Raw genomic sequence first — 18,675 nt, 5'->3', positions numbered from 1 at the left:
TTCCCTTGCCCCTAGGGTTGGGGGAGCTCCCCAGAGCCGAGGAAGCAGCCCCCCAAAACCGCTTCCGGGACTGAAGCTTCCCTCCTCACGCCCCCAGGGAGCAGCTCCTTCTCAGGCCACGATTCCCTGCGACCCAAAAATAACTACACAGACGTGAGGAAAAGGGCCAAAGCCTGCGGCACAGGGAGGTGCTTAGTTACCAACTTATCGCTTACAGCCAGAACGCTCGAAACCTAACCCAGCGCTAGCCTTTTATAGAGAGTCCCTGGAGCCCCGCCCTAGCAACTTCTCCTAGCAACGCCTCGCCCGGGTGCTCCGCGGTCTTATCTGCCTCTGCCAGGCTCTTCCTGTTCCCCTCCCCCAGGCAGCAGGCTCCGCCGCCCCAAGTCACGTGACTATCCCCAGGGGAGGAACGGGACAAGCGGAAGATGTGAGGGGCGGGGCGCTGGAGGGCGAGCTCAACGTCATCAAGATACGCCGAGCTGGTTGTGGCGCTTAGCGCTTCTGGGAGTCTTGAGATTCGGCGACTGGGTGAAATGGCGGAGCCTGCGGCCGTGGTGTGGCTTCGGGGCCCCAGCTTCGGGTGCAAGGCGGTGTGGTGTACCTCGGCCACGCGCTCCGTACGCGATTTTATCCACCGACACTGCCAGGATCAGGTCAGGTTTGTGGTTCCTGGAAGGAATGGGAAAGCAGGACAGGGGCAGGATTAGGTGCGGTGAGGGTCTGTCGGGGGCACGTCTATTCTTTGGGGTTCTCAGTTTTTGAGGCTGAGGGTTAGGGTTTTAAGGTGCTTCAAACTGATGCTGAGGCCTGCCTTTGCTTTTGTTTTGTGGTGGTTTTGTCTCACAGAAGGGAGAAAAACCCCTCCGCTCACGGGCGTTTAGTCCGGCCCTCAGTCTGGACTAACAGAATACACTTTGGTATTCTCTTCATTCGTAAATGAGGCAGTTGAACCAGATGATTTTTAAGGCTCATTTCCTTACTTTCGCTCTGTGCTTATGTGACGTGCATTTTTTGTCCACTGATAACACAGCCCTCTTAGCTCCAACCTAGAGAAGTATGTCATTCATATCCAAACCCAGGCCAAAGGATGGTTGGGAAGGAAATGGATTTATCTGGTCACTGGTCGGGGCCAAGCACTCACATAGGTCATGTCGAGGGCATGATTCTTAGGGCCTGTCATGTAGATGTTTTCACTAATCATTATGAAGCTCTGATTTGCCCAGGCATATTTTTGAAAACCTGTCATTGACTTCTAAAGTTACATGTGTGGTTTACTTAATTATCAAGTAAGCAAGCTTTTACCATCTATAAGATATTAAACCTATTCAGTTATTTAAAGAATATGCTGGTCTCAATGAATCTAATTTTAATTTTGACATTTGATCTCCTATTAACACGTTAACACTGCAGTCTAAACCAAATCTTTACTTGGATTGGTTCCATGAAGAAGCAATGTCTGTTTGCAAATAATGTGGTTTTTCAGTTTCCCCATTTTTCTTCCTAGACTTCAGTCCAGTTTAAAAACTGTCAGAAATGTTTTTACCATCTGAATGGGGAAATATTTTCCAAAATAGTTGGATTTTAATATCTCTGAAAATAACTTTTATCTGATGACCAGTTTTCAAACTTACTGACAGTTGATCCAAAGTGAGACCAGAAAAAAATAAGATCTTAATTATGAGGGGTCTTGGAAAAAATAATTTAAAATAAGCAAGAAATATAAACGAATGGATTCATTCATATACTTAAGACACATGGCCATAACAAGTATGAACAAAACTTATAAAAGGGCATTTGATGAGATACTGGAACGAATAAAAATAGCTCAAGTTCATGCTTATGCCTTTTAAAACAGAACTATTCTGACACGTGATAAAGTTAGTGTTAGCTCTCCCTGAGAAAGTAAAAGTCAGCCTGGCTCTTCATCAGACTGGGATAATACACAGATAAAGCTAGCTGCAAAGTTAATAGGAAACAGTGTTTCTCCCAAGGACATGGTACAGTGATGAAATGTCATAATGACTTCCTTGAAAGTCTGCTGCTTTTTTAGTCTTTGTGAAACCTTACCTCAAAAATCATAGACTATAAGAATAAACTGCTGTTGGAAGTTATATCAGTAAGAAGCATCCCACTCTTACCTTGAGAATCTAAGTCACTTTGACGTAGAGAAGCACTCTTGATTTCCCAGGTGCAGAGCTTCAGATTAGGGGTTTCCGGACACAACATTCCACATTTATCTTAACTTTGTAGTTTCCGAGGAAAGAGGAGCCTGGATCTCCTTCACAGTCTAGACCTGATGTTGACCCTTATACACACAGCCCTGCTTTATTGTGAGCCTCTCAAAACATTGTTTCATTTAAATTTTACCTAAATTCCATCCACCCCAAATCCTATAATAACTATATCTTTTTATTTGTTGGTGAGACACCTCATGATTCCTCTTGTATGCAGTCCCTCTCTTGTTGTAGTGAGTCAAGAAATTTGAGTTGTTGAACTATATGTTGTCTCTGGTGGCCTTCGGCTGATTGGCCTAAGACACACGTAATACTTTCTGCTTGAAATGCTCTATAATGGTTAAAAACAGTTGAATTGATTGTAAATTTTCTTTGTTATTTTTTTCTACTAGTGATTATTAACTGACAAGAATCTTAACAAGTAGAAAATGCCATTTTGTTAATCAGTTGTCTCGTTAAATAAGCAGTTTTGTTTGGAAATGAAGTATGATGCATGATGTATAATCTTTCAGCCTTCATGTTAAAGTCTTTTAAAGTTATTTAGGATTTTAGAAATACCATACCCATTGGATATATAAGATATTAAAAGAAACTAAAGTAGCTCTTAATTTATAAACATTAAACATATAGGAGGTATATTATATGTCTCATTTAATTTTTAGAACTCTTTAAAGTGGACAGTATTTTATAGGCAAGAATAGTCCTTCATGTTAACCACATCATTGCATATAGCCTGAGCTCCCTTGCTCCTCTCTCCTGGTATCATATTTGCCTGGGAAAACTCCAGTCAGCTTAAATCCAACTCTCCACCTGTTTTACCTGGCATCTGGGCAGTGACTGTGGTAGGGGAACTAATCACGCAAACAAGTCTCACTACAAATTCATAAACACCAAACTTAGTGGTGCTTGGCATTTCTACTGTATTTCTCTAACCCAGAGCATGCTTCCACTGGGTTGCAGGACTGCTGAGAATATTGATCTAAGTAGTCCTTGGGCAGCTGGACAGAACCCAGGATCTCAACACATCTTTAATAGCTTGGCTCATTTTCCCTAGAGTGTCATCCAAATATTATTTGTGTATACCATGGTGTGAAAAGGGTTGAGAGGCACTGCTCAGTTCATCACTCTTTCACTCTCCTAGATTACTTTTTCACATCTCTCTTTAAATCTCCAAGACTTCTTCCATCCCAAGGACCATACTTTGTACTCAAGCAGTAAGGAGAGAATTTCTGCATCGTCACACCAGTGCCTCTGGTAGGTACCTGCTGTATATTCAGCCTTCTTGTCTGTTACTGTGGAGGCACTGTCATTATTTTACAAATAATTTGCAATTATCTTCTACTTTGTACAGTAACCCTTCCCCCTCACCTACTGAAAGACTTATTTGGGCATTAGTTCTTTCTCCCCTGTATTTTCCAGTGTTTTCCCTTTTTACAGCATCATTCCTACCAGTGCGCAAACGTGAGCCCACATCCATTCTAGCTATCACCTTATTTTCTCTGATTTTCTTTATAAAAAAATATTCTTGAACATAAAACTTTTCTCCTTTAGAACCCACTCTAGCTCGGCTTTTTTGTTCCCATCACTCCAACAGAACAGCTCTTTGTCATACTGGTCAGTATCTTCTATGTTGCCATATCCAGTGATCAGTTTGCAATTTTCATCTTGCTTTGTCTGTCAGTGCCAGTTTGCACAATTGACCATTCCCCGCCGGAGTACACTTTTCTCACTTGTCCAGATATCACTCTCAGTTCTCGTCCACCTCACTGGCCTCTCCTTTCCAGTCTTTTACAGTTTCCTCCTCATCACCCTGAACTCTAATCTTGGAGGGACCCCTCCCTCATCCCAGTGATTTCATCCATACTCATGGCTTTAACTACCATCAGTATGCCGACAACTTTCAAATGTAAATCCCCAGTGCAGACCTCTTCCCCACACTCCAGACTTGTATAGCCACCAGTCTACTTGGCATCTCCATCTGGCTGTGCAATAAACATCTCAAAGTAAAATATCTGAGATGAGACTAATTTTCTCCCTCAAACTTCCTTTTCCCTCTTAATGAATGACAACTCCATTTTCCCATTTATCAAACTGGATTTTTGCAATCATCTCTAATTCCTCTATTGATCTCACTCCCTTCACCCAGAGCATTAGCAAATCCTGTTGCCTTTACCTTCAGAGTATCCTCAGAATCTCACATTTCTCATCATCTCTGCCACTACTGCCCTGGTACAAATAGCCTTCATTTCTTACCTGGATTATCACAATAGCTTCTCAATGATCTCTCTGCTTCTGTAGTCTTACTTTCAGTTTAACAGCTAGAGTGATACTTTAAGAGCATGACTCAGATCGCACTTTGTTCAAAACTCTACAATAGTTTTATTCAGAGTAACATCTAGAGTCCTTACAGTGGTTTTGAAGGCCTTATCATTCCCCTTTTGTGTACTTCGTTCTAGCCTCATTGGCTGTGTTGTCATTCCTTGAATAAGTTCATTCCTGTTGCGTTTGCTCTTGTCTCTGTCTGGAATACTGTTCCCCCAGGTAGTCACATGGCTCATTCTCTCACTTTCTTTAATTCTCCGCTCAAATGTCACTTGATCAGAGAGGCTTTCCTTGACTATATATATTAAATAGATTACCACCACACCCATCCACATACACATATCTTATCCCCTTTACCCTGCATATCACCACTTGGCATGATATATAATTTGTTCATTATTTGTCTTCCCCCACTAGAATGTTAGCTTCATGAGACAGGATCTGTATTCACTGTAGTATTCATGGTAGTATTCCAACACTTGAAAAGTACCTGGCAAATAGTAGGTACTTAATATTTGCTGAATGAATGAATGGGTCCCATTGAAATAGCTGTATGATGTGGTTCAGAATGAATGTTCATAGTTTCCACTTCAGGAAGATGACGGCAATGCATTTTTCCTTTCTATTCCTATTTAGATCTCTCTTTTCTTCATGTTGCAGAGTTAATTGTCAGCCTCCTAAGTTCCATATAACTTTGGTGGATACTCCTCTCTTGTCTCATTTTATGGCATTAGAAACTTGTTTAGAAAGACTTACAGTTTTTATATTTTCTTTTCATCATTTGATCTGAGAATTATTTTGAAATACATAGAGTGGGTTTGGGGGAGTGTACTTGGGCTTCTGCAGTGATTGGCTGGAACTCAGGGGGATGCTGGCAGAAGAGATGAGGCACCAACTGCCAGCTGGTCCTAAAGCTGTTAAAGCTTATATAGGTAGTATATTAAAAATCAGGGCTTCCCTGGTGGCGCAGTGGTTGAGAGCCCGCCTGCCGATGCAGGGGACACGGGTTCGTGCCCCAGTCCAGGAAGATCCCACGTGCCGCGGAGCGGCTGGGCCTGTGAGCCATGGCTGCTGAGCCTGCGCGTCCGGAGCCTGTGCTCCGCAACGAGAGAGGCCACAACAGTGAAAGGCCCGCGTACCACACACACACAAAAAAAATCATACTTTTTCTCCTCCTCTCCTCTCTTCTTATCCCTATCTACGCTTTTCAAGATGTCACTTTTAAACTTGGGGCCACTCAGTGTTCAACCTGATACTACCTGTTTTAAAAAGTCAGAGGAAGTGGGACCTTCAGAGTTACTAGATCTGAGCACTGAATATTCTACCTTGACCCCTATTTCCTATTAGAGAAGGAGAAAGAGCAGGTTTTTTGTTTCTGTTGTTTTTTTTTTTTTTAACATTTATTTATTTGTTTGGCTGTGCCTGTCTTAGTTGCGGCACGTGGGATCTTCATTGCTGCATGCGGGCTCTTGCAGCATTCGGGATCTTTTTTTAAGTTGCATCGTGCAGTATCTTTAGTTGTGGTATGCAAACTCTTAGTTGTGGCGTGTGGGATCTAGTTCCCTAACCAGAGATCGAACTTGGGCCCCCTGCACTGGGAGTGTGGAGTCTTAGCTACTGGGCCACCAGGGAAGTCCTGAGAGCAGTTTTAATTTTCACCCAAAAGACAGAAAGTTCTTCTATATATCATGATTAAGTATTAGGAAGAAATTGTACCTAGAATACATCATACAAAATGAGTTTTTTCTTTTAGTAGTTTCCATTTTTGCAATTCAACAAATATTAATTGAACACATACTGTCTCCTTATAACTGAAGTAATAAAAAGATAAGCTAGGTCCCTTTCTGCAAGAAACTTGTATTGTCTCATAAACAGCATTGAAAGAACCCCCAAACTTGTCTCTAGGATATTCCAGTGGAATGCTACTTTGTGAAATGCAATGGATTACTCGTTAACACCAGTGACACAGTGCAGCATGGAGCTGTTTATAGTTTGGAACCCAGACTTCGTGGTGGAAAAGGAGGTAGGACATGAATGTTGATGGCTTAGTTGTAACACATCTGTGTTCTGTAGCCATATGTATTAAATTAACAAACTCCTTGGTGTCTGTAATGTACCAGCCTCGATTTGCCTTGTGAAATCCTTTGTTTGCTTATCTGATTTTGCATATTTTCTCTTTTATTCTTTTTGAGGTAGATACCGTATGATAAAATTCCCACCTTCTCCAGCTGGATCACTCTTAGGCACCCTAGGCTCTCAAACTCTAGGGAGGATTAGATGAAGAGGGGTGATTGTTATTCTGTCCAGTTTGCAGACGAGTGTCAAAACAATCAAATCTCCTTGTGCTTTTCTCAAGATTTTTGCCTAGTTATTGTAGTTCCAAGGGAGGTCTAAAGTCACTTTATGAAATACAACCATTTACAGATTGAGGTAGATTAAGGTCCTGGTTGTAGTAACTCATCTTAGAAGAGAAAAAAGAAACTAAAAGAGCAAAAACTGAATATGAACAGTTCTTGGTATTTCTCCTGATGCACTAACATGTAATCCTTAGGCTTTCTCAAAATCTGTGGTGATTCGGTTTGGTTTTCAAAGAGCTAACATTTCAGATTATAATCATCCTGCTGTTCGAAATTGTGTCAATAAGAATGAAGCTTGTCGTATCAGCCAGTGACAGCTTAAAATTGCCTCCTTGCAAAATCTCACCATATAATTTTTAAAATTCTTAATCGTGGAATCTTGGGATTTCTGGCACTAGGTAAAGCCCTCTAAAATAGCCCAGTGATGTGGGTATTGATACAATATTGCAGGAGTATAAGAGGAAGTGTAAAAAGCATGAGATTGAACCAAGTTTATCAGTACTCTTATCTTTGCCACCTGGGTTAGAATCTTGATGTACATTTCCTTTAAAACTGAAAAGAAAGTAGAGATCACCTGTAGTCTTGTGATATAATACTGTTTTCACAAATTTGGCTTTTGTCCATCCTTGAACACTTTTTTAACCTGCTTTCTCCAAACATATTTGCTCAGGTTTTGGCTCTATGCTCCGAGCACTTGGTGCTCAGATTGAGAAGACAACCAATCGAGAAGCTTGCCGGGATCTCAGTGGAAGGAGACTGCGAGATGTCAATCACGAAAAAGCGTAAGATGCCCACCTGTTTTTATTTTTTTTTAAGAAACATACTTTTCTAGCATTAGTGATTGTACGCATGCCATGCATATCAGAAATGTAAACTTGAAATACTTATGCTCTAATTTGTTGTTATCAGATTTAACTTTTTCTGTAATTTAATAATTATCTTTAGGTTTTAGTCAAGTCCATAACAGTATGCTAAGTAGTAAGCATGGCACACCTTTCTGAGGGAATATCACAGTATGAACAAGAGTGCATTAATTTGTCTGGGTGGGGTGTTTTATGTATAAAAACACATGTGTATAATATGGCCATTCAGTTACATCTCTTCTCTCCCATCCCCAGAATGGCTGAATGGGTAAAACAACAAGCCGAGCGAGAAGCTGAAAAGGAGCAAAAGCGCCTGGAACGACTGCAGCGGAAGCTTGCAGAACCCAGGCACTTCTTCACCAGCCCCGACTACCAGCAGCAGTGCCATGAGATGGCCGAGCGTCTGGAGGATTCCGTCCTCCGAGGTGAGAATGAGGATTCCTTAGTGCCATCAGCAGGCGTCCCTGAAGCCAGCTGTTCCACACAGAGGGCAGTTCTTAAGCCTTTTTGGGTTACAGACTTCTGAGAAACTGATGAAGCTGTGGAATTTCTCCCCTCAGTAATGAATACAGTATATCTTATACAACCCAGGGAAAAAACCCATACACTCTCACAACATTTGACATACTTGACCCCTGAACTCTGTGGGCTCATGGGCCCCAGGTAAGAATACTTTTTGTGCTTCATGGGAATAAGCTAAGTCTTCAGGAGGTGCCTAGACCCCAACATTTTGCTTCCAGTTTTAGGTCCCTTTTTTAAAACACGGTTTTTAATGAGAATGATTTTCATTAACTTTTATGTTTTTAGCATCCAAAGCATTATGCTAGGGCTATTGTGCATTCAATTGAATAAGAAGGAGTCTTTTCCATCAAAAGAGTTATGGCATAACAGGGGAAAGACAGTTGTATGCAAATAACAAGCACAAGGGGATGAATCGTTAGGTTTGAGGAGAGATAGGTATGAATCTGTCAGCCTCAAAATTACAAATTGGACATGGTGCTTTAAAAATCCGGTTCAAGAGCCAGAATGCTTACCTTAAATCTGTATAAATTTGAGATTAGTCTCCTTTTAACTGGATTAAATTTTGGTATGTTAAGAAATTTAAATCTAGAGCTTTAGATTGCAGCTGTTTTTGCAATTCAGGTTATTTATAAATTCTTTAATTGAACTTAGTCCTGATAGTAGAAACTGAGTTGTTAAAATGTCTGGTTAGGTATGCAGGCTGCCTCCAGCAAGACGGTATCGGCAGAAGTCGGTGAGAGTCGGAAACGGCCTAACAAATCAAAAACAGACAGAGCAGCCAGTGCAGAGAAAAGGAAATGCTTTTGGTAAGTGTGTTCATTTTCATTTCAAATAGATCTTTGAGAACTGAAGAAAAAATAATTTTTTTTTCCTTCTATTTATCCCTCTGGAATATCTTGTTCTGAAACTTACCTACTATATTTTTTTCTTATCTACCTGGAATAAACATACTTTTAAGTAAAGTCTGACGGAAGCTCAGAAATTTTCCAGAGTGCTTCAGTTCAGGTTTCGGTGATTCTCACATTGTATACATTAGTAATGGTTTCTGCCATAAGTGCCATTCATAGAATCTAAAGGATAATTCTTTTCCTTACAGTGGAAAGTCACATAAAAATAGCTTTATACTTGAATTACTGTTAGGTGTTGAAAGAGTTAACTTTCAGAAATTCCAGGTGGAAGCCATGGCTTTACTTTCCAGGTGGTTCTGTTTTCTCTGTGGTTTTTCGTCGTCATCACTGAGGTCTTTGGTCACTTTGCCAGACCTCTCTTCACCACTTTTGTACCTGCAGGTGAAAAGCACAACAGTACTTTTTCTTATCCATTCTTCTTACAGTTCTCCCACCCTTCCCAGTTGGTCCTCTGGTTACCAGCTCAGTTCCCTTGGGCCGAGTTCTAGAATATGATAAGTGCAAATGGATCTTGGTTTCCTTGTTGGCCTCCCCTTTGGGGATAGAAAGATAATTATTAACTAAACACCATGTAACTCTGTGAGTCCAGCATAGAATTTTTTGTGTTCTTTCTGAAATGTGAATTAAATGTTCCTGAGAGAAAAGATAGTAGTATTTCCTGTGGGTTTCTTTTTTTTAAGCCAGGTTTATTGTGGTATAATTTATATATGGTAAAATTCACCCTTTTTTTTTTTTTGCGGTACGCGGGCCTCTCACTGTTGTGGCCTCTCCCGTTGCGGAGCACAGGCTCCGGACGCGCAGGCTCAGTGGCTGTGGCTCACGGGCCCAGCCGCTCCGCGGCATGTGGGATCTTCCCGGACCAGGGCACAAACCCGTGTCCCCTGCATCGGCAGGCGGACTCTCAACCACTACGCCACCAGGGAAGCCCAAAATTCACCCTTTTTGAACAGTTCTACAAGTTTTGAAAATTTTATAATATACAGTCATGTAACCATCACCAAAATCAAGCTATGGAATATTTTTATCACCCTAAGACGTTCTCACGTGTCCCTTTGCAGTTAATTTTCTTCCCCCACCTCCATTCCTGGCAACCGCTGATCACTGGTGTGATGTTTGTTCATATGGTTTTGTCTTTTCCAGAATGTCATTATGTCTGCTGCTTTCACTTACAATAATGCTTTCAAGATCCACAGATGGTATTATATTGTATCAGTAGTTCATTCCTTTCTATTGCCAAGTATTGTTGCCTGGTATGTCTGTACCACAATTTGTTTATCAACCATTCTCTAGCTGTTAGAGGTTTGGGTAGTTTCCAGTCTTGGGCAATTATGAATAAAACAGGATTTTCTTTCTTTTTTTTTTGGCCGTGCCATGTGGCATGCGGGATCTTAGTTCCTTGACCAAGGATTGAACCTGTGCCCCCTGCAGTGGAAACTCGGAGTCCTAACCACTGGACTGCCAGGGAGTTCCCAGGATTTTCTTTTAATTGTTTATTATTTTATCTAATTTCCAACAGTTAAAATTCATACAGTATTGGGGAAAAAAGTTTTAAGCAAAACCAGTTTGTTTTAAGAGAGTCACAGCTTTTAAAAAGAGATCCTGTTGGATCTTTGGCATGTTGCTTCCAGTCTCACTGAAGTTTTTTTTCCTTTTATACCTCTGGAGTATCTTGTTCTGAAACTCACCTACTCTCCATCTCAAGCTAGCCGATACCTTTATTCAGAGTCTGTTTCCTGGACAAACTGCAACTCTTTTTTTTTTTTTTAAGTAGAAGCTGTAAATGGTGTTAAACCTTTTTGTTGCTTCTAATAGGTTGGGCATGGAAGGACTAGAGACTGCAGAAGGGTCTGGCTCTGAGAGCTCCGATGATGGCAGTGCAGAAGCACCTAGTACTTCAGGAATGAGCTTTCACGTTCCCCAAAATGGCAGTGATGTTGTTGAGATGGCAGCCGAATTTCCTAGTAGCTCTCAGCAGGCAAGAGTTTTGAGTGCAGACTCTAGATCACGAGAAAAACTACAGACCCCTGTGACGGACTCTGGGAATGGTATTTCAGAAGACTTGTATGCTGAGCTGGGAGAGGCATCTACCCAGGAGTACATGGAAAGGAAGATGGCTTTAGAAACAGAGAAAACCCAGGAGAAAAATGAGGCAGAGAGTAAAGAACCCTTAGAAAAGGAAGCAGCTGGAGTTGGACTGAATAAGGAGCAGGAGACCAAAGAAATGACTGATGGGGAAAGAGGTGCCAAGGGAGCCCCTGGAGGAGACAGGGAAAACATACCTGTTGCCAAGCTGGAGGAAAGCCAGTCAGGAAACACAGTAAGTAAATTTGGGGGGGTGATGTCTGAAGCCAAATCAGTTTAATCTCTGTAGTAAGTCGTTAAAATGAAAAGATGTGCTTTTTCCCATCGGCTGCTTAGTGGAAAAGCTTGTTTAATAATCAGAAGTACAGATGATGGTGAAGCTTGCCATGTCCCCCCCCAAATCCTTAGTTTTTTGTTTTTTGTTTTTTTTGTGGTACGTGGACCTCTCACCGTTGTGGCCTCTCCCGTCGCGGAGCACAGGCTCCGGACGCGCAGGCTCAGCGGCCATGGCTCACGGGCCCAGCCGCTCCGCGGCATGTGGGATCTTCCCGGACCGGGGCACAAACCCATGTCCCCTGCATTGGCAGGTGGACTCTCAACCACTGCACCACCAGGGAAGCCCAGTTTTTGTTTTTTTTAAAGCTCTGGAATTGGTATTATTTTGCCACTAGGTGGTGTCCTTGGTTCCATATTTCATCAATTCTAAGATGCACGTTTTTCACGTTTTAATACCTCTGAATTTGAATATATATCACGTTATAGTTTAATTGGTATTATTATTCTTTCTTAATAACACATGCACTAATAAGGCATATTATGATAGATGGCATTTTTAGCTTTGATAAAATGTGCTTATTTTCCTATCACTAAATTTCTAGTTACTTAGTTTTTCTTTCTCATGTGAGTTACTGTTTGAACACAGTTGTCAGTTGGATGTGAAGATCTTTCCTGTAGAAGAGGAGCAGCTCCTTTTTAATTTATCATTAAATCTTAAGCCCCACACTCAACCTTTTTAAAATTTATTTTCATTGTGCATGCTTTTCCTTAAATAGTTATTTGCCGCCTTTAGTGGACTTACTTCCAGCAAAAACCTTTAACGTTTACTCTTCAGCCTAATGATTTGCTTTTTAGGATAGATGAAACCTGAACTACTTGGCTTCTTTGGTAAACACAAAGCTTATCATTATTTATTTAACCAGCACCTTCCCTACTGGTGCTGGTTAAATAAGCAAAAATGCACATATTGCCCTTTCTAGGGAAGATAGTGAAATTTTTTATGCTAAGGGCTTTAAATTGACCCTTACACCATCTCTGGAGTTACAAGCATGTAGCTTTTATGTTACTCATATATGCTAGGAGTTTATCCTAGTCTTGGAAAAATGAAGAAAGGAAAATAGAATAAAACCTGATTTGACTTTCAATCTTTGAGCTTTTAACTGTGGAAATTTTGTTCTTGATGTAGTTGTAGCTGTTGTATTCATAATAATCATGTACAACCATGTGTGATTCTCCAAAGACACATAAGTGGTGGTTTAGGATTTGGCCATATATAAAGAAGCCAGGATTCACTCCAGAAATCTTAACAAAATGGACTTTTTTTTAAAAAAAAATAAAGATCACCTAGAAAGATAGTTTGTCCCTAGAGCTCTTCAATATTTTTAAAAAACAACTTACTGTGAGAGAAAATTACTGACCTTTGAATATGTTTTTTAAAAAAAAACCCTAGGGCTTCCCTGGTAGCGCAGTGGTTGAGAGTCCGCCTGCCGACGCAGGGGACATGGGTTCATGCCCCGGTACGGGAAGATACCACGTGCCGCGGAGCGGCTGGGCCCGTGAGCCATGGCCGCTGGGCCTGCGCGTCCGGAGCCTGTGCTCCGCAACGGGATAGGCTACAACAGTGAGAGGCCTGCGTACCACAAAAAAAAAAAAAAAAAAACCTAGGTGGTGAATGTTTTCATTCTTTGCAGAGCACCCGTCATTAGAAGTATTTAATTAAAATAAAAAAAGTATTTAATTTTGTCTTAAAGTCTATAAAGGTACTTGGTGGATAGAACAGTTGCAAGTCTTTTGAACAGCATTTAAATTTGTCAAGTTATATAAGTGAGAACTTTGATAATCACAGTTATTTGATTAAAATAGAAAGCTTAGGATTATGGGGTTAGTAGATTCACAGGCATAGGAATCTCATTAAAATGAGGCTTTATAGGGTGCTGCTCTTTTCTCTGGTCATAGTATGGGGGTAGGTGAGGTACATTTTGCTGTTTGAATTTTTACTGGAAAAATCAAAAAAGAAAAGTGATATTAAGAATCTGTTCAAGAATTCTATAACTTGTTACTCTTCTGAATACTTGTTTCTAACTATATAGATAAAAAATTAATATTTATTAATTATATGTATTGACAATGTGTAGAGAATAGCATGATTATTAAAATTCAGTAGTAAGATATGGCATATTAAATGAAGATTTCTTGAAAAACAGAAGGTCGATGACAATTGAAGAAAGTTTTATTCAGAGGAATGGACCTATTTAAAATTTTTCTTTCTTTTTCTTCTCAGGATATTGGTCAGGAAACTGTAGATTTACTGGCGTTCAGCTCTGTTGCAGAAGTGGAGTTGCTGGGTTTGGAGAAGCTCAAGTGTGAACTCACGGCCCGGGGACTGAAGTGCGGGGGCACTCTCCAGGAGCGGGCGGCGAGGCTCTTCTCTGTCAGAGGACTGGCAAAGGAGCAGATAGATCCAGCTTTATTTGCCAAGCCTTCGAAAGGGAAGAAGAAGTGAATTTCATCGGAGCTGATTTCCTGTTTCTTTACAGGCTAGCGCTTACAACCTGTATAATGTTGACTCTTGGACATTATTCTTGTTGCTATTAAAGGTGACTTTTTAATAACCAAATTCTAACTATCCTCTTTTTCATTATTAGATTTATAGAATTAATTTGTGAAACCCTCTGGGCCTGAAGTTTTTTTTGTGGGAAGGTTTCTTATAACTTATTTCTTTAATAAATATAGGGCTATTCAGAGTTTGGGTTTCATCTTCTGTTGTTTAGGTAAATTATAATTTCAAAGAATTTATCCATTTGACCCCAGTTGTCAGATTTGTGGACATAAAGTTATTCATAATAGTCTTTTCTATCCTTTTAACATCTTGTAGGAGCTGTAGTGGTAATTTCTTTTTCATTCTGGTACTGATAATTTCTGTTTTCTCCTTGATCAGTCTAGCTAGGAGTTTATTGTTTTGTTTGTTTTCAGAGCCAACTTTTGCCTTTGTTGATTTTTAATTGTTTTTAATTTCATTGATTTTTGCTCTTTATCATTTCCTTTCTTCTACTTAGGTTGGGTTTACTTTGCTCTTTTTTCTTTATCTTCTTAAGGTAAGTCCTATGTCATTGATTTTAGACTTTTTTTCTAGTATAAATATTTAAAGCTGTAAGTTTTTCTTTAAGCACTGTTTTAGCTGCATCTCAAAAATTTTAATATGTTGTATTTTCATTTTCACTCAGTTCCAAGTATTTTCTAGCTTCCTTGTGAATTCTTTTTTTTTTTTTTTGCGGTACGTGGGCCTCTCACTATTGTGGCCGTTCCTGTTGCGGAGCACAGGCTCCGGACGTGCAGGCTCAGTGGCCATGGCTCACGGGCCTAGCCGCTCCGCGGCATGTGGGGTCCTCCCGGACCAGGGCACGAACCCGTGTCCCCTGCATTGGCAGGCGGACTCTCAACCACTGCGCCACCAGGCAAGCCCCCTTGTGAATTCTTTGACCCATGGATTACCTAGAAGTATGTTGTCTAATTAGCAAATGTTAAACTTTCAGTTTATTTAAACTAAAAAAAAAGTTCACCCATTTCTCCCACCCTGTACCCCGCTGCCTCTGACAACCACCAATCAGTTCTTTGTATCTATCAGCTTGAGGGGTTTTTTTAATTAAAAAAATTTTTTTTTAATTCCACGCTTAAGAGAGGTCATACAGTATTTGTCTTTATCTGACTTATTTCACTGAGCATAGTGCCCTCAAGTTCCATTCATGTTGTTGCAAATGGCAAGATTTACTTCTTTGTTACAGCTGAATAATATTCCATTGTATGTATTTACCACATCTTCATTCATCTGTCATCCATCGATGGACACTTAGGTTGTTTTCATATCTTGGCTATTATAAATAATGCTGCAGTGAATATGGGGGTGCGTATAGCTTTTCAAGTTAGTGTTTTCATTTTCCTCAGATAAATACCTAGAAGTGGAATTGCTATATTGTATAGTAGTTCTAGTTTTATTTATTTATTAATTTCATTTTTTTTTTTTGCGGTACGCGGGCCTCTCACTGTTGTGGCCTCTCCCGTTGCGGAGCACAGGCTCCGGATGCGCAGCCTTACTGGCCATGGCTCACCGGCCCAGCCGCTCTGCGGCATGTGGGATCCTCCCGGATCGGGGCACAAACCCGCGTCCCCTGCATCGGCAGGCGGACCCTCAACCACTGCGCCACCGGGGAAGCCCAAGCCGCAGGAGGGTTCCCTTCTCTCCACGTCCCTGCCAACACTTGTTACTTCTAGTCTTTTTGATAACAGCCATTCTAATAGGTATGAGGTGATATCTCACTCCGGTTTTGATTTGTATTTCCCTGATCATTAATGATGTAGAGCAGCTTTTCATGTACCTGTTTCCCATCTGTATGTCTTCTTTGGAAAAAAGTATTCAGATCTTCTGCCCATTTTTATTATCAGATTGTTTTTTTGCTGTTGAGTTATATGAGCTCTTTATGTATTTTGGATATTAGCGCCTTATCAGATACATGATTAGCAAATATTTTCTCCCATTCAGTAGACTGCCTTTTCATTTTGTTGATGGTTTCCTTTGCTATGCAGAAGCTTTTTAGTTTGATATATTTCCATTTGTTTATTTTTGCTTTTGTTGCTTATACTTTTGGTGTCAGATTGAAAAAAATCATTGCCAAGACCTATGTCAAGGAGCTTACCGCTATGTTTTCCTCTAGGAGTTTTATGGTTTCAGGTCTTAAGTTCAAGTCTTTAATCCATTTGAGTTAATTTTTATGGATGGCGTAACATAGAACAAATGTTTGTTTTTTCTCCTAAGTATTTTATTGTTACTGGTTTCTGCTTTTAATTCCACTGTGGTCAGAAAATAGCCTGTTTATGATTTCGATCCTTTCAGTTTTATTGAGACTTGTATTATGACACAGTGTATGGTCTGTCTAGATGAATGTTCCACATAAACTTGAAAAAGCTGCCTTAGAATCCTTGTCTGCTTGTTCTGACACTTGGATCATCTCAGGCTCAGTCTTTGTTGATTTTCTTGAAAATGGATCTCAGTTTCCTGATTGTTCACATGTCAAGTAGTTTTAGGTTGTATCTTGGATACGGTGAATGATTTTACAGAGATTCTGGATTCTGTTATATGCCTTCAAGAGTATAGCTCTTTGTTTCCTATTAGGCATTTAACTTGGCTGGACTCAAACCCTAAACTCTTTTTCTAGGTGGGCAGCACCTCATATCTCAGTTGCTGCTTAGAGTCTGCCCTGTGCCTGTGTGGTTCAGGGGGCAGAGTTAAAGTAGACAGAATTTTTGGCTTACCTTCTCTGGCTCTGCCTTGCAGGACCTCCTCCCTCACTTTCCTGCAGCTGTGATTTCCCTGAATTCTTATCAACAATACTCTGCAATTTTTCCATCAGAGTTCTGGCTGCCTGGCAAGGTATAGAATAGGGACTAAAAACTGTAAAAGTGGGAGACTTCCGCAGTGCTATTCTTTTCTTTGAAGTGTGAACTCTGCCTGCTTCTGGTCATTCTCCAGTGTATTCAGTTAGTTGTTTTTTTGTATTTTGTCCAGAGTTTATACCTATTAACAACAGGAGGTTGGTCCAAAAGAAGCTGCTCAGCCATATTAGGAGCAGAACCTCTAGTACTGCATTACAGATGTGTGTGTATCTATATCTTTATAAACTGAATTGCAAGAGTCCATATGTTTTGAGTTATGAAGGGATGATTTTACGTGGTGAAATTGTTCATACACACGTATTAATGGTTCCTAACAACTCAGTAGGGTTGTCTGTAAAACTACTAGTAAAATTATAGGCACAATTTTGTGTGCAAGTGCTTTTATTCTGGAGAAAATGAAGCATTTTAGTGTAGTGATGGAGAACTTGGATTTGGAGATATTTCCAGTCCTAGCTCATACACTTCACAAGCTATGTGGCTTTGGAAAAATTATTTAACCTCTCTGGGAATCAGTCTGTTCAGCTGTAAAAGGAATAATGGTAGGGTTGTGAAGATTACATAAGGCATAAATGTAATGGGCTAAACTCTGCACAGCATTCATTAGACGTGCTTAGCTATTGATTTTGTCTGATTTTTCAAACGGTGTTCCTGTAAAGGAGAAAGCCACTGCCAAAATTCCCTTCACGGTATTACCAGGGGCTCTCTGTTTATATAGAAGTATGGTTATTACACAGAAAACAGCTGTTCAATGAAATGCCTTGGGCAAAGCTGGACAGTAAATAGTTACCTAAGGAATCAAAAAGAAGTACATTTTTTTCTTTATTATCTTCTTTGAGGAATATTTTGGACATTACCTTGTTTCATGATGATAGAAACAACCTTACGGAGACACCGCTCTGTTTTTCCTGGTTTCTCTTAATTGCTTTTTTTTTTCACTGTATCTTCACTCCACTCCCTTCCCTTCCCTTTGTAATGTCTCAGTTTTTATTTGGGCCCAAATTAATGTTCCAGTATCATACTACATAGTCTGGCCAGTTCTTCGTTTTTTTGTTTTTGTTTTTGCGGTACGCGGGCCTCTCACACTTGTGGCCTCTCCCGTTGCGGAGCACAGGCTCCGGACGCGCAGGCTCAGCGGCCATGGCTCACGGGCCCTGCCGCTCCGCGGCCTGTGGGATCTTCCCGGACCGGGGCATGAAACCATGTCCCCTGCATCGGCAGGCGGACTCTCAACCACTGCGCCACCAGGGAAGCCCCAGTTCTTTAATTATTACTATTTTTTTTGTCTTCTGCTGGTATTCTTAATTTCTTTCTTTTCTTTCTTTAAATAAAGAGTATATGGGTGGTGCACTTTCTGAACCGTCACATACCTGGCAGTGTTTTTCTGTTACCTTTGCATATGTGATACCGTGACTGGATATCAAATCCTTAGCTTACAATCTTCTCCTTTAAAAACAATAGATACTTGCTTTTGTTTTCTGGGATAGAGTATTGCAGAAGAGAGGCTTTCTGTCTGATTTTGAGTTTCTTTTGTATTGTGTACAATGTGAATTTTTCTCCTTAGATAGATACCTCTATATCCTTTAGATTTAAAAATGTCACCATGTTATTTCTAGGTATGGTCTCTTCCTTAATATTTCTTAGTGTTGGGTAACCTTTTTGA

General features: G+C 40.5%; 1 protein-coding gene across 2 annotated transcripts; it reads left to right on the top strand.

Annotated features, from left to right (window-relative positions):
- The first annotated feature begins 488 nt into the window (after positions 1–488).
- On the top strand, positions 489–14,184 carry SDE2 (spliceosome associated SDE2). Of its 2 annotated transcripts, none has more exons than XM_022579343.2 (7): positions 489–656; positions 6,465–6,582; positions 7,587–7,698; positions 8,035–8,204; positions 8,993–9,107; positions 11,022–11,526; positions 13,849–14,184. In XM_022579343.2, exons 1-7 carry the CDS (start codon positions 537–539, stop codon positions 14,068–14,070), a joined length of 1,362 nt encoding a protein of 453 aa, XP_022435051.1. In that variant the 5' UTR covers positions 489–536; the 3' UTR covers positions 14,071–14,184. The 2 variants fall into 2 exon arrangements, with proteins under 2 accessions (XP_022435051.1, XP_022435052.1); XM_022579344.3 differs by lacking the exon at positions 489–656 and adding an exon at positions 730–3,491.
- The last annotated feature ends 4,491 nt before the right edge of the window (positions 14,185–18,675 follow it).

Source organism: Delphinapterus leucas, chromosome 1 (assembly GCF_059928025.1).
Source record: "Delphinapterus leucas isolate spDelLeu-1000000601 "Yukka" chromosome 1, BTC_Dleu_Yukka2, whole genome shotgun sequence".
Lineage (NCBI taxonomy): Eukaryota > Metazoa > Chordata > Mammalia > Artiodactyla > Monodontidae > Delphinapterus > Delphinapterus leucas.
The sequence above is the reverse complement of the archived record's forward strand: the minus strand, read 5'-3'. Positions and strand labels throughout refer to the sequence as shown.